Raw genomic sequence first — 17016 nt, forward strand, 5'->3', positions numbered from 1 at the left:
ACCCTGTAGGAGGTAGTCACATGGGGAGAGGAAGTGTTAGTGAGTGTAGTCACGTTCTTGAGCAGAGAGGACAAGTCCAGTGTAGTCTACTCTACAGACACATATGGGAAGCACGGACACTTATTTCTTGAAAGCAACTCTTCTACACACTATGCAGTGTTAAACACTCTCAGAGAGGACAAGTCAGGGATCACCCCAGCCAACGCCATGAACAAGTCTAAAGGTGCAGGATGGTATCCTATAACAGAGGAACTGATCATGATAGAGCAAAGTTGCTAGAAGCCTACGTACTCTATCGCAGCGTGAGTGTAACCAGACAACTCTGACCACTCTGTTTAACACAGGTAACAAGGTATGGGGCTTGTGTCACTAGGAGGGGTTGGCCGTCACTGGTGGGCAATAGGTGGTGGAAAAAACCAAAGAGTCGAAACACGGACACAACTATTCCATCTACTCTCAAATATTCTACTTTTAAAGTAGAGCACATTACTACATCGGGTTGGGACCCTCTCGACATCCTCCTCTCTACTTCTCTGAACCTTCTCTACTTCTCCACACGCAACCAAGTCAGCACAGATATTCTACCTCTCAAGCTCGCAGTACAAGTCTTGCCAGTCAAGTCCAGAGGTTATTGTCAAGTCAGAAGTCTACTGTATACTACTGTATCAAGTATTCCTGCAGTGAAGAAGAGTTTATTTATTGTAACAGGACTCAGTGATTCTTATCCAAGCACCTACACAGTAACAACACCTCCCTTGTGTTACCTCCCTTGTGTTATCTCCTCTTCTGTGGGTGGGATCTCCTCTCCAGACCACCATGATAAGCGCCCAAGGGACCCCCTCACAACTTGGCAGGTCACCGAGCACAGAAGAAAGGGTATAGCCAGCCGCTCTAAAATAAAAGCAGGTGTGCCACCATACCTGTGTGCCCAACCGGCACTGGCATCACGACAACCTAACATCTGTCTGAGCTATTTTTCGACCAACCACTACTGCAGTGGAGTCACACACCACCATCTAGCAAGTGACTGGCTGAGCCCCACACTGGGTCTGTATCAGGCATACAGCAGCTGATAAGTACTGGAAGACTGGAGATTTTTTAATAGAAGTAACTTACAAATCTCTGGCATTTTCTGGCACCAGTTGATTTAAAAGATTTTTTGCTTAACTATCTTTTTAAAGGGGTTGTCCAGGATGAAAAATAAACACATAGGGCCACATGTATCATCCGGCGGACGGATGATTTTTGGCGGAAAGTGCCGATTTGCGTATTATTTTATACGCAAATGGCCGATTTGCGAATAAAATAATCGCAAATCGGCACTTTCCGCCGAGTACGCCAGGGGGCGGAAAGGGGGCGGAAAGTAGGCGGGAAGTGGGCGGAACGGAGGGCGCGGACTCAGAGTCCGCGCGATTTATCATCCGTTCCGCCCAATTCTACGCCGAAAACCTACTCCAGTCCTCAGCTGGCGTAGGTTTTCGGCGCGCACCGGCGCGCACAGGATTTATGTACAGGCAGTCCGCCTCTACATAAATCCCCGTACCGCCGGAGCTGCGGGGGCATTTTTAAGTCCGGCGTAAAAAACGCCGGACTTAATAAATGCCTCCCATAGACCTATCCTTGTTCTCAGGTTGTGTTTGGTATTGCAGCTCAGTTCCATTGAAGTGGATGGAGTCAAGATGTAATACCACACACAACCTGGGGACAAGAGTGGCACTGTTTTCTAATCCTGGATAACCATATTAAAGTTTCCTTACACATTAGATCATCACTGGATGAACCTGACAGTTTCTGGATCTGCTAACCCTCTAATGTGTATACAGGTGACCTGGCTCTTTCCCTGTGGAAGATGTCAGGGGAAAGAGGGATTGGACATGTTACATTTCAACATGCTCCATCCTTAGTTCTCACTTGAGATTAATGATCACCAAGGGTGCCTGGCAGCCTATTCCTCAGTTGCCATTAAGGACATATGTATGGTCAGTCAAGCTGAGCACGCATATGTGTGTGTGGGGGAAGGGGGCTCAGGATGAGTATCTGTAATGTGTATGACCACCTTTACTACAACAGCTCAGCCCCACACCAAGGAATACCAATATGTCAGCTCAAGACACAGAACAATACATGCCAGCCACTACTTGCATGCTATGACGGGATGGAACAACAGAGCTGAATTCATGATGTTAGGCTCCTAGCCAACCATGAAAACCACATTATAAATATAAAGGTCAGAACAGAACAGATCACAATAGTCATTTGTAGTAAACATCCAGACTTATATAGAAATATCATCACATTTACAATAGTAGTCCTCGGAATCGATTGAAGAAAGTCCATCGGTCATCCTCGTATACCCTGGATATCAACCGTATCTGCTGGTAGCACAGAAGGATCTTTATCATTGCGAAGGCCCCCTGTATGGTTGATGTATAGATATAGATCCCTGAACTGCTTCCATTGTAAGAGATTCCAAAACTCCACCCTGTACAAGTCAATGGGGGATAACATATCTGTAAACTCAACACATCGTAAATGGTTAAACTGCCCAATTTCTGATTTGTGCACAACTTTCAAGTGGACTCACAAGGGCAAAACCCATGTTTTCTGTTTCCATAGGAAAGACACTGTTTTTTATGGGACTCAAAACTTTAAAGCGACTCTGTACCCACAATCTGCCCCCCCCCCCCCCCTCAAACCGCTTGTACCGTCAGATAGCTGCTTTTAATTCAAAAACTGTCCTGGGGTGCGTTCAGCAGGTGATGCACCTATTGTCCTGTGGTGTCCCACCACTGATGCTGTCTATGGCACCTTAATAAGTCACTCCCTCAGGTTCGAAAGAGTGGCAGATGTAGTACTGTGTTTTCCCCACTAGGTGTCACTACTTTTCTACTTGACTTGTTGCACAGCTGAAGGAACAGTAGGGTTAAACTGTTTGTATCACAAGTTTTATGCTGACCAATCTCAGGTGTTTGTTCTCTCTTATCCTATCACATTTCTTCTCTCTCTCTCTCTCTCTCTCTCTCTCTCTCTCTCTCTCTCTCTCTCTCTCTCACAAACACTCAGCCCCAGCACTCTCAGGAGGGTTTAGTTTTAGCCCCTGTAGGAGGAGTTAGCTTTGGTGGAAGGAAGTGAGTTTAGTTCAGACTTAGTATTCAGCGTGAGAGAAAGCTAGTAGACCCAGTCTCTGCAGAAGTTAAGCCAGGGCCTGAGGGACTGAGACCAAAGATAGCAACAAAAGACTTTCTTTATGCAAGTAACTAAAGCAAGTAAAGTATACAGTAATAAGCTCTACCTAGAGGGGAGAAGTCACCTACGATAACCCTAGCCCACACCAGGAACCTCTCTAAAAAGTGCAGGACAGTCTCCTGAAGCAAGAGAAACTGACCCCAGTAGGACAAAGCTACCGGAACCGAAACCTCGGAAGTCTGCTACACCCAGATAACGATGACTGGGGCTTGTACTATCCACCTAGGACGGGTACCTCACAACTAGGGGGCATAAGGCAGTTCAGAGCCACTATTGGCATCGGTGAGTATGAGTATCACTTATCTTTTCTACTTATACACCTGTTCCGGCAGAGCATATTCGCTACTTTGGGCAACTCCTCTTCTCTCTCTGTGCAAAGCACCTACTACTTCTACAAGCACTGGTTCTACTTCACTCTCAACACCAACATTCTGTGGCAAGATTTGCACTATTGTTATCACGTGTACTGTTCAAGTCATACTACAGTAAAGTAATATATTTTTAACTAAACGCACAGGCCTCTCTGTGAGTGCCGGTACCGGGTCTGCTACCACTCCAGGTTGCCATGACCAGTGCCCAAGTGACCGTAAAGATCCTGGAGTTTACCAACCATAGGGGCAGCCAAAGACCACCAACATCTGGTTCCAAAGGAGGCAGGGTTTAGTAAAACAACTAACACACCACTACATTCCCATTACAGTCCTAAAAAAACAACTTTTTAACTTGCAATTCTGTGTCAAATTGGCTTGGCCTAGCATGTCTGTGACCTAGATTTGCACTGCCCCTCCGTCCCTTCTCTTCACCTTCTTCACCATTAGGAATGCCCCAGGCAGGATTTCTCTTATTCATCACTTGTCTGAACACTGTGTTTAGACAAGTGATGATTAGGAGAAATCCTGCCTGTGGCATTTCAAATGATGAAGAGGGCTGGGAGGAGGGACGGAGGGGCAGTCCAGGCCTAGGGCACAGACACTCTAGGCCAGGCCAATTTGACGCAGAGCTGCAAGTTTAAAAGTTGTTTTTAGGACAATAACCGCATCACCTGCCAAGCAGACCCCAGGACAGACCTTGGATTAAAAGCAGCTATCTGATGGTACAAGCAATTTGGGGGGGGGGGGCAGTTTGTGGGTACAGGTTTGCTTTTAAGCAGGGATGAGTAACCTTTGGCACCTCCAGCTGTTGCAAAACTACAATTCCCATGATGTCTGGACAGACAACAGCTGGAGGTCTGACTATGCCATCCACAGCCTCTATTTTATTGTTTGTCTTCTAGGGTCTGATTACTGTCCTGGCTTTGATTTTATTATAGCGACTACTTAGGGGGGTTGGTCTGGGCTCTAATATTATAAAGGAAGCCTGATAATATTTATGGGGTCTGAAACAAATGTAGGGGTCTGATATCAGTATAGAAGGTATAAATACATTTACAGATTCAGATCTTGGTTCTAAAAGTTATGGGTCTTTCCTGGGGTATGATTTTAATATAGGTGTTTGGCATGTATTAGGGACAGCTGGACTGCCATCTGACTTTAGTTAAGAGTCTGATCTGGGGTCTGAAATTAATTTACGGGTCATAAGTGGGAGCAAAACGCATTGGGGTATGGAGACACACAGAACTGGGGAGAGTGCAATAACCATAAGGGGAATATAGTGGCTTATTAGGGCAGGCACCTTACTTACTAGCATATGTGACATAAGATTGGTGACTGTGGTGCAATAGTTTTTTGGGCCTGTGACCATAGGGATAGAGCAATGTACTGTTCTCCAGTTAGAGGCACAGTGGGCAAGTGCAATAGATAATATAGTAGTGCAATATATAATTGCTGCTAGGAGAATCAATACAGTGGGTCAGGGGCGTAGCTAGGGGTTCAGCCTAGGGGGGGCGAGCGAGTCTCAGTGGGCCCCCAACCGATTATGTTACCCATAGGGAACCTCAGTAGATGACGATGCTTTCCGAATAATAAAGGGTATTTTCTACTACATTATTTATAGTGAACAGGGACTGAGAACAGTGGGAAAGACTTTCTACATCTCACATATATAACCATGTACAAATTAAAGGGGTTATCCAGCATTACAAAAACATAGCTGTTTTTTTCCAGAAACAGCGCCACTCTCCTCCAAAGCTTGGATGTGGTAGTGCAGATCAGTTCCACTAAAAGTGAATGGAACCAAGTTGTAATACCACACACAACATAGGGGCAGCTATGGCGCTGTGTTTGTTTTCTAATTAGTCATCCATCCATTCTTCTATCTCTTTATCTCATATCTATCTGTCTAATTTCTATTGGGCAGCATGAGGACTACACCATAGCTGATGGTCAGGGACCAAAGAGGCAACACCTGAAGGGTGAACCCGCAGTACCAATAGTGTAAATGTATAGTACAAATGCAAGGTAATAATAAATAGTCCCATGAAGTCTAAGGCAACTATACTAAATAACCTATATACAAAAAAGCCAGACTACTGCAACATAACTAAATGGTATAATTACTGTATGATATCTATTTACTATAGATTATCAACCATTGTTGATGGGCCTGGCATGGGGCACACACAACAGTTAAAGACTGCAGCAAATTTTAGGATGTGTAAAAAAATATTATATATATATATAGTTAACATAAGACAATTTTACGAGTAATACCTCAACACCACCATCGCACCATAATGACTAATACCAGGGGGGTCAAACTCACCGCCTTCCAGATTTTTAAAAATTACAATTCCCATTAGGCTTGAACAGACAAAGCACTGGGGGCGTATTCTCCGCATGAAATGTAATGACGTGTTTGCTAGGTGGTTTGCTTTTCCTTTTTCCTCTGGCTCGGCCATCATGCAGACTTCTCCTGGCGATGCCTCGTCTCTGCCAGACAAACATTCTAGGCATCTCACCAAGGCACCATCCCTATGTGTATTGCTCTACACTGTTACCCACTTTATGCCCTCATGTAGTATTTAGACGCAGTTTTAGCCCTCATATACACTCACCGGCCACTTTATTAGGTACACCTGTCCAACTGCACGTTACCACTTAATTTCTAATCAGCCAATCACATGGCGGCAACTCAGTGCATTTAGGCATGTAGACATGGTCAAGACAATCTCCTGCAGTTCAAACCGAGCATCAGTATGGGGAAGAAAGGTGATTTGGTGCCTTTGAACGTGGCATGGTTGTTGGTGCCAGAAGGGCTGGTCTGAGTATTTCAGAAACTGCTGATCTACTGGGATTTTCACGCACAATCATCTCTAGGCTTTACAGAGAATGGTCCGAAAAAGAAAAAACATCCAGTGAGTGGCAGTTCTGTGGGCGTTAATGCCTTGTTGATGCCAGAGGTCAGAGGAGAATGGGAAGACTGGTTCGAGCTGATAGAAAGGCAACAGTGACTCAAATAGCCAACTGTTACAACCAAGGTAGGCAGAAGAGCATCTCTGAACGCACAGTACCTCCAACTTTGAGGCAGATGGGCTACAGCAGCAGAAGACCACACCGGGTGCCACTCCGCTCAGCTAAGAACAGGAAACTGAGGCTACAATTTGCACAAGCTCATCGAAATTGGACAGTAGAAGATTGGAAAAACGTTGCCTGGTCTGATGAGTCTCGATTTCTGCTGCGACATTCGGATGGTAGGGTCAGAATTTGGCGTCAACAACATGAAAGCCTGGATCCATCCTGCCTTGTATCAACGGTTCAGGCTGGTGGTGGTGGTGTCATGGTGTGGGGAATATTTTCTTGGCACTCTTTGGGCCCCTTGGTACCAATTGAGCATCGTTGCAACGCCACAGCCTACCTGAGTATTGTTGCTGACCATGTCCATCTTTTTATGACCACAATGGACCCAACATCTGATGGCTACTTTCAGCAGGATAATGCGCCATGTCATAAAGCTAGAATCATCTCAGACTGGTTTCTTGAACATGACAATGAGGTCACTGTACTCAAATGGCCTCCACAGTCACCAGATCTAAATCCAATAGAGCATCTTTGGGATGTGGTGGAACGGGAGATTCGCATCATGGATGTGCAGCCGACAAATCTGCGGCAACTGTGTGATGCCATCATGTCAATATGGACCAAAATCTCTGAGGAAGCTTCCAGCACCTTGTTGTATCTATGCCACGAAGAATTGAGGCAGTTCTGAAGGCAAAAGGGGGTCCAACCTGTTACTAGCATGGTGTACCTAATAAAGTGGCCGCTGAGTGTAGTTCCCTCTATGCTCTCATATAGTAAAAAGACCACCATTTATACCCTAACATATTAGATTATCCCCCCTTTACCTCCATGTAGAAGACAGACCCTCCCTGTGCACCCCCATATAGTAGTCAGGCCCCTCTGTACCTTCATGTGAAATTCAGCTTCTCTGTGCATCCATATGGTAGTTAGACCTTCTGTGGCCCAATATAGTTATTATTTCCCTCAGTTACCATATAGTAGTAGTTAGGGCCCTCATATAGAAGGTATTATTCTCCATTTAGGCATCCCCTCCAGCACCATCTCATGTAGGTAATCCCCCCAGTATCTATTCCTCATGCAGCCACCCCCTTCCCCAGCGGTAATCTCCCTGGTAATCCTCCTGGTGGTTAGACACCCCACCACCACCACCAAATGTACCTCAAAATTAGGTACCCTCTTTTCAATTAGCCAGCACATCCCATACCACAACCCCCATAGGTAACATCCTTTCCAGGAGTTAGCCCCACCCACCCACATAGGTCTCCTCCTCTATAATTAAGGAAAAAAAGCCATACTTACCTGCTGTGCGGTTGCAGTGCTGTAGTCTTCTGATGTCAACTCTCTCCCTGCTCTGTAAGCACACAACTGACATCACTGAGGTCCCACAGCTCTAAGGGAGGGAACAGCCTCTTGTGGCCACAACAGTGATTGGTAGGGTGGAGAGCCTTTTTAATCACTGTGCCTCATTCAACCCTATGTTCTCTTCGAATCAGGCACAACATTCGGTAGCCGTATGGGCCCCCCAGGAGCTCTGGTTGCTGGCCAGGGGCCACCTACAGCCAATAGACATTTGTTAAGTCTGTCTGCATAAGCAATAGCTTTTGCGGACAGCATTAACTGGTGAAATCATCAGTGGGCCCCCTGCCTGTGTGGGCCCGGGAGCGACCGCCCCCTCTGCCCCCACCAAATTACGCTACTGCAGTGGGTATTCTGTAATATTGTCCTTGTGTCTATATAACATTGTGGATTGAATTTTTCAGTTTTTTTTAATTTTGTGTCTTGACTCCTCAGTTTTTTAATTTTGTCTTTTTGTGTTTATGTATTTTGTAGGATTACCAGTGGTAAATTAATTGATTATTGAATCCTGGTTATGATTGTATGTATTATTAATGAGGTTGTTGTAGGTTGTATATTTGGGCAGTGGACCCAGTTTAAAAGTTTGGATTTTATCCAAATTTGTGTTCTTTTATAGGATATATTAAATCAGGGGTCTGGCCCTGAAAATCTATTTAGGGCTTTGAATTTAAAGGAGAAGTCCGGCCAAAAGTATTTTTTAATATCTTATTACTTATGGAAAGTTAGACAAATTCCTAATGTACATTAATGATGGGAAATGCACATTATAGGGCTATTTCCCCAAATTTAGTAGATCATCGTGACGTCACGAATCAGTTGTAATTCCTATGGAGTGTCCAGCAGGGGCTCTCTATTTGTAGAAGTCTATGGAACTGTATTGCATATGCAACTGTATGTAATGTATCACAGGGACGCAGGGCAGAGAGGGACCAGGCTCACACCAGGAGAGGGGGAGATAAATGGCACCAAGCAGGGAGGGAGAGAGGTGCCCGTATGCCCGTACATCTAACTATCTCCCCCTCCCTCCCTGCTCCTTCCATCCAACACCCGCTGACAATCCCCCCCCCCCCCCCCCCCCCCGTTTGATCTACCAAATTAAGGGAAATAGCAGTATATGAGCATTTCCCATAATTAATGTACATCAGGAATTTGTTCAACTTTCCTTATGTAATAACATATTAAACAATACGTTTTGCCCGGAGTTGTCCTTTAATATAGGGATCTGAATATATTTAGAGGTTTTGATCTAAAGGGTTAATGGTCACTGGCCATCATTGACAATGCAGGACGACCAGATAGAGAAGCTTCTAATATACAATTGGCCTGAAATTCATTGAATTTTTTATATTTTTTTCTGAATAGCATACTACCATTGTGCTAATTATAGTATTTTGTTTGAAGCTCAATCATATGAATTTATAGAGAAGCCTCATATTTCATTTCAATGAAATGACTGTCATTCCACCTGGCGTAATCCTCTTAGAAACGAGGCCGTTCATTCTCTTCTCTGGGTTACATCTTTGCTGCTGCCACTTTTTTTCCCATGATTACTAAACAATAGAGATGAGCTCAACTCAAGCATGCTGGAGTCAATTTGTTCGGCATTTGAATACCGGCGGCTGAAGAAGTTGGATGCAGCCCTAGGCAGCCTGTGAAAACATGGATACAACCTATGGCCTATGGCTGTATCCTGGACTATCTAGGGCTGCATTCAACTTCTTCAGCCACCGGAAATCAAATGTCGACTTGAGCATGCTTGAGTTGCACTCATCTCTACTAAGCAGTTATGGTCACACCATGGAATCTGTGTTACAAGACCATGCCCACCATTTGTTTAATCCACCCAAACCTGTACAGTGCACACAGTGTGTCCTCCTCCTCTGACGTCTTATGGCACAGAGAAGTCCCCCGATTCCTTCACCTCCAGGTGCCTGAAGCATAGAAGCTTGTGATCACCTTTGCGAGTCTGACCCACGCACTCTTTTTGTTCTCCTTCATTGGAATTTAAGGTCCATGTTGAGCGTGTGCTGGGCGCCGACGCTAGGGAAGACCCACCAGACCGGGCACAAGAGGCTTGGTATATCTGGTTTGGTCCATCTGTAGATTTTTCCTGCCATGGAAGAAACGCCTTTAGGGTTTCCCTGCAGGCACTGCGGAAAGATGTGGATGAAATGCAAAACAGGATAGGGTCCAGAGCGCTATTGAGGTACCAAAGCGGTAGAGACAGATAGGTCTTCAGTAAGGTGTAGACCTTGTGGACGTATGTATTCCAATTATCTATATAGATCTGCATAAGAGAGGATGCCGTGTCGGGAAAATTGCATAGGAAAAACGCCACCACCACCGCACCTGCGAACAAAAGAGGCATTCTGGTAAATTATATATAATATCATCATAGTGCATCAGTGCTGCATGCGTAATCATCAAAAGTTTCATGCTGTTCAAACCACAGGCAGCATGAATCTCCTAATGCTGAAGTATAAAATAAACCACAGGCAACAGGAGACAAAGACAGAGTTCCTTATGACAATGATTTACTGAGCTTTAGAGAAATCATAAAACCGTCCGGGAACAAGTATTCAAGTCATTGTGACAGTCCCAGCCAGATACTCCCCCTACTTATATGTATATAGGAAGATATCTATCAGTCAATTATATAAGGGACTCTGAGACCTGTACCTGAATGGTTTAATAGAGAATGTGTCATTGAAAGGTAGGGATCAGTGCAGCCCTGCCCCCCCCCCCCCCCCGTAGCCTCTGTCCCTATCTATGATCCACACCAAATGGTGGCCCCCATCTGGGCAATGGTTCCTACATATAGGGGATGCAGAGAATAAAAAGACACAGAGAGACAATATATTGGACACAATAATGCGTGACCAGTAGACATGAGCGAACTTGCCGAATATTTGGGTTTTGCCTAGTGAGTCCTTAAATAATAGATAGAGCTATGGCCTATAGGCTGTATCCATGTGTTTCTGGCAGCCCTAAAGCTACAGTACCTCTAACTTCTTCAGCAAGTCAAATGCCGGACGTTTTGTTTTGGGTCAAGTTCGCTCATCTCTAGTAACCAGACTAGTAAGTGTCAAAACCTAGATAGAAGCTCAGTACAAAATCAGAATCCAACAGAGCTGATAAAACAAGCGAAGCTCGAACCGCTATAGCATGTCAGGTCCAAAACCTAAAGGCAGAGGCTATGGTAAGAAGACAAGTACAAGATAGAACGGTAGTGACATAGCCAAGATCACCCACAGGCACCAGAGCGCGCTATGAACTACATTGTTTCCATTTTCATGACTCCGTTTATATCTATGGGAATTATGGAAACAGCATTAAAGAGGATGTACCACCTGGTACATCCTCTTTAACCTAAACCCACTGATCGAATGGCGCCGGCACGGGGAAGCCGGTGCTGCGGTCCGTTTTTCGGACAGAGGCCTGCTTCCCATGCACGGCGCCATTCTATGCACCGGAACCGGCCGGTGCTCAAGCACTGGAGGCGGGCCGGGCCGCCCCCAGTGGGAGGGAATTCCCTCCCCTCTATGCATAGAACGGCGCCGTGCACGGGAACCGGGCCTCGGTCCGAAAAACGGACCGCGGCACCGGCTTGCCCGTGCTGGCGCCGTTCGATTAGTGGGTTTAGGTTAAAGAGGATGTACCAGGTGGTACATCCTCTTTAAGCAGCCTGTACAGCTGTGTTATCCCGGCCTACTCTCGTCACCACAACCAGCCAGACTGGGTCTCCAATTACCTCCAATTAAGATCTTTATACGTCTTTTATGGGAATACCCCTTTATTGGAATTGGACATTAAAAAATTAAAGGAAAACTCCATCTGGGACCCATAAATTTCAGAACGCCACTTACTTCCCCGGCTCCAGCACTGCTACCGGCATTCCACTGCTGCTGTCCCTGATGTCTGTCCGCCTCCTGGTCTTGAGACAGGACTTCTGTTGGTGTGTCTGTACTAATATTACTGGCCGAACTAGGGCTCGTCAGTATTTTTTGTGACACAGACCACGGCCAATTCACAGATCCGTGAAATTACGGACGTGTAAATAGAGCCATAGAAACCTATGGCACCGTACTTTGAATACGGTTGTGTGAATGAGGCCTGAGAACTTGAATGAGGCACTTGAATAATTTTTTGTATGGTTCTTGCAATCATTTTCCATTTTTTCCCTCTAATTCTACATTTTCTTTGACATTATTTCCTAGTTTAGCTGGATGGCCATTATATTGATTTGATAACCTATTGTCGGGTTTCCTAGCAACCAGATACATTAAATCAGAACATTCAGGTAACACGTAATTTAATCAGCGCTCAAAAACTTTTAAATTGCAAATGTGAGAGAAGTTCCCATCAATCTCACTCAGGGTTCACACAGGGCTCCATAAAGCTGAGCCGTAGGATGCTGTATGATATAGAGAGATAAAATGGTTCCTAACCTTTCAACTAACTTTGCATGAATCAGCAATACTAGGTAATACAAGTGAATATAAGCGACCTTGTTATATGTCCTACAGAAAAATGTCTCTTTCTTCAGTTGTCAGAATCCTTTTTTATACTCCTCTCACTAAAAACATGATTTATTCTGAAAACCTGCTGAATTCCTGTACTGAATAACCAAACCAGCTATGGGCTCACTGAGGGATCAGATTGTGTGCTGTACATGCAAGTCTATGTAGGAGGAAGAGTTATCAACAGAGGAGGTAGAGAAACACAGAAAAGCTCTGGTGTTTTATATCACCCCAGTGCTGAATTCATAGCTTATACTGCTCAGCACGGCTCTGTAATGCCCTCCATGCTACTGCTGCATCTGAGGGTATGATATAGAGAAATAGCAGACCAGAATTGGGTATGCTGTAAGTCCTGAGTGGCAACATCCAGACCCAGACAGGCAAACCTGAGTTCATTGTATCAAAGGAGATAATTAAAAAATATATACAATGTGGTATTTGTGTATGGGACTAGAGATGAGCGAAATTACAGAAAGTTCGGGTTCGATCTTTGATGCTCAGCATTTGACTCCTAGTGGCTTGAGATGATGGGTGCAGCCTATACAGTCTATGGCAATGTTCACATGGCGTATGACACCGGCCGTTCTGTGACCCGGCCATGTTACAAAATGGACAGTAAAGATCATCCTTGCCAGTACTGCAATGATCTTCATTTGTGCTGTACTGGGATGCAGGCACATCCGTGTGCGCGGCATCCAAATTCACCATTGAATACAATGGAGAGTGCGGCCGGAACTGCACTCTCCACTGAGTGACCTGTCAGGGATATGCAGCTGCTATTCAATGAATAGCGTCCACACAAAACTGACATGTCAGTTTTTTGTACGGCCGGTAGCAATCCTAGCCGGATTGTATACTATGTGTATACACTCCGTCCGGGATTCCCTTAGACTGCAGTGCACGTAAGTTGTATATTAATCAAGGCTGTTGTTGTGCATTGGCAACAAAGTCCGTGATTAATAGACAGCTTACGTTGTGTGAACATAGCCTATGACTGTATCGATGTTTTTCAGGCAGCTTTAGGGCTGCATTCACCTTCTCCAGCCACTGGCAGTCAAATACAGAGTTTTGGTTTGGACAAACCCGAACTTACTGTAAGTATGCCCGTCTCTAATCAAAAAAAAATTTCCACATATACACATGCCAAGTAGCCCTCCTCTTGAGGAACCATAGCTTGTCCTCTGGGTAACATCCCTTCAAGTCAATGCTTTACATTTATAAGAGGCTTGACACATATTAGTCACGCATCTGTAAAATTTTGGTAGTTTTTGAGGTGTAGGGATTGACGTGTACTGTGTAAAGTCCTAGTTCTTTGTTTCTTTCCCATTTGCCCTTACCCATTAGTTGACGCGCCTTTCTCTCTGAGAGCGGACGCCTACGAGGCTGATTCATATGTTTTGACGAAAACTGCCAGTGTGTTCTCGTGAGCCCAATTTTTTCCCTCTGCCGGTGGTTGGTACTGAAGTGATGGAAGATTAGAAGGTGAAAAAACATGATGGCGATCAAGGGAACGACAAAGAACAAGATGCTGCGGGTTTGCATGATGCTCTTGTACACAATATATGGCTTTGGTTCCAGCATTTCACACACTGTTGAGTCAAGGACAACTTCATCCCGAGAAGTAGCAGTGTAGTCCAGGATACAAGCTGAGGACTCCCCATAGACAATAGCCACAGGAATAGTGCTGAGGAACGACAAAATCCAGATAAAGGCCAACAGATATGCCATGCGGGATTTCCGAAGTCCAGTGATAGACCACATGGGGTGGCATATGGCAAAGTACCTTTCGGAAGTGAATGCAATGATGGTCCAGCTGGTAGTCGCACAGTAGACTTGTCTGATCATGAAATACAGTTTGCACACTGTGTCAGTCAAAGCCCAAGGGTAATACTGCCAAAAGTATCTGTACAAAGTCACTGGGATAGTCAGCAGAAGTAGAATATCGGCCAGGGCCAAACTCAGGAGGTAGAAGCGGACAGCGCTCACTCTCATTCTACCATTTCTCATTAACGTAAGGATGCTTAACCCATTGGCCAAGATGCCGAAAAGGAAGAGGAGGCTGTAAAAGATGGTGGCTGGAATGGCAATATAATTGGGTTCCTGCTTTTGGGCACCAATAAACAGGTGATGCAGAGTGCTTCGAGAGGTGTTGGAGCCAACGCTCTCGTTCCACATGGATCCATTGTCCACGTTGATGTAGTTTAGGCATTCATTGTGGACAACTCCCTTCGAATGGTTCATTTCAAAAACTGGGTCAAGTTGGGAGATCCCCAGGGCTAAATGACACAATTGAAAAGAACAATTAAAACAAGGAAATGCAAAATGAATCGGAATGAAGGATGATTACACATTTCAGCTGCCGGGAAACTCTATATATAAATTGTAGAAGAATAAGGGGATGATTAAGCAAAATGCATTCATTATCCTGTAGTGCAAATTCTTGATTAGTCGGATAAATTAACGTAGGCTTGAACATACTTCAATAATCCAACATTAGCAGAAGAGGAACATAAATGGTGATTATAGGGCTCCTGTAAACCTGCACAATATACAACAAATTCAACAGCAAAATAAAAAAAAACCTTCGCTGCCATCATACCTGCCTAGCTAGCTTTTGCTATCCACAGTTATCTGTGCTGTAAGTTTTGGTACCTAATATCTTAATGAAGCTCAAATGGGAGGTTACCACCATTTAGACTCACGCCCTTGAAAGAAGTGGTGACCGCCACCTTTACAGGCCATAAACTTTTTGGGGGAGATTTATCAAAGGGTGTAAAATTTAGACTGGTGCAAACTGGCCACAGCAACCAATCACAGCTCAGCTTTAGGCAGTGCTGAAAGGAAAGCTGAGCTGTGATTGGTTGCTGTGGGCAGTTTGCACCAGTCTAAATTTTACACCCTTTGATAAATCTCCCCCTTTGAGTAGATTGTCAAGCGGGCAGTCACTACTCATCAGCTGTCACTTTAGGAGCTATCCTCTTAGAACTGAGCAGTGGTGACCATTCAGTGTACAGTCTAGGCGGCTTTTAGCATATAAGATGGGACTGATAGTTAAGGAATAGGGTGGGGAAGGCTGTAATAAAATCAGAGACATAAAAAAAGTTTTAATAGGTCTGGGTCTTGTGTTTGGACTGCAACCAATCAGAAGTATGAGCCGGAAGAAGTCTGCACTCAGTGCGTTCTCTACCGACTGTGTTATGTGACCAGGACCGCTGCATAATGTAAGTCTATGAGCCATCAAGGATAGAGGGAAACAGTGGGGAGAGAAAACACGAGGACTTCTCCCGGCCTCACTGTGTTGGTGCCAAACAGCCTTTGACAGGTATAGGACTGGTTCAAATCCTGCAATCATTATTAAAGCAAATCTGTACTGGCCACCACCGACCCCAAGTCACTGGTTCCATTGTCCAGACTTTATCACGCCATGTTTAATCCCAGGGGTCTGCTATACTCCTGGGGACAGTATTCTGGCTAAAAACAAGTTTTATTCTGGCAAGGCAGGGTGTCAATAGGGACGGGTATAGAGCACCCATACCCTGGGCTAGGAGAGATGACCCAGTTTGGGATGTGTTTAATTGTAGAATTTAAATTGCTATATCGCTATGATCAGCAGGATAGCAGTCCGAGCCCGCTCCATACACCTCTTCACGACCAACAATACATATAGTCATATGGTTGTCGGGAAGGGGTTTATTTTACTGCTGTAAAATTAGGTGTAGGACCCTTTTTTGACCTGTGTTTTGGCACATATATTGATTGTGTTTTTAGTTGAAAATTGCTGGTTTGGGGGCTGTATGTTTAGTTATAGTCTGACAAAACTAAAAAATATAATGAAAAACACAAAAACACAAGAATAGCCCAAAAAAACTGTAAAAAATTTATTTTTACTAAAAAAAAGTTTCATTGAATTAACTTTAATTTTACGAGCTGTACAAATTTAAAATAATGATGCGTGAACGTAGCCTAAGTGTGTTAGCATTTTATGTGACTATTGTATCTATTTGATATCCTGGCTGCTAATTCTATGATAACTGGTGCATAAGTGTGCAACTTATCTGAAATCAAGACCAGTGCGGCACCAAGAAAAGCTTCTGTACATCAATCAGATATGCAGGAAAATCCAGACGAGTGATTGCTACCAGCAACCCCTATGGACCTCTATGCTATTGACCTCACAACCATCCTCCATCACACAGGATTGCATGTACAATTTGTGAGCAGCTTTAGAAGATGACGACATTTATTACTGCCAGCAAAATACCAACGTACTCACGGCTCGTAAAGTCATGGTCTTGTATGAGCAATGTACTGACTGGTGGCAATATCACTATTCCCATTCATTTTTAGTAGCAACCAGTAATGCTACAAATCCCCTGTAGACGTGCTGTACAGTAATTGAACATTTGCTGTTGGGTTCTCAAAACTGCAACTCCCATCAT

At 44.5% G+C, this 17016-nt stretch overlaps 1 protein-coding gene across 1 annotated transcript; it reads right to left on the reverse strand.

The window, feature by feature from the left end:
• Positions 1 to 9945: 9945 nt before the first annotated feature.
• Positions 9946 to 14818, reverse strand: LOC138798439 (neurotensin receptor type 1-like). Its single transcript, XM_069978893.1, has 2 exons — positions 13915 to 14818; positions 9946 to 10406 (listed from the first exon to the last, which is right to left on the reverse strand). The coding sequence occupies exons 1-2, from the start codon at positions 14816 to 14818 to the stop codon at positions 9946 to 9948; spliced, it is 1365 nt and encodes a 454-aa protein (XP_069834994.1).
• Between the last annotated feature and the right edge of the window lie 2198 nt (positions 14819 to 17016).

Source organism: Dendropsophus ebraccatus, chromosome 8, assembly GCF_027789765.1.
Source record: "Dendropsophus ebraccatus isolate aDenEbr1 chromosome 8, aDenEbr1.pat, whole genome shotgun sequence".
Taxonomy (NCBI): Eukaryota; Metazoa; Chordata; class Amphibia; order Anura; family Hylidae; genus Dendropsophus; species Dendropsophus ebraccatus.

What these genes read in the sequence shown, in the direction of transcription:
- LOC138798439 (XM_069978893.1), bottom strand. Translation starts at nt 14,818, where the DNA reads ATGAACCATTCGAAGGGAGTTGTCCACAATGAATGCCTAAACTACATC. An exon ending in AAAGGCGCGTCAACTAATGG is followed by an intron (nt 10,407 to 13,914) that starts GTAAGGGCAAAT and finishes TTTTGTTCGCAG; the next exon opens with GTGCGGTGGTGGTGGCGTTT.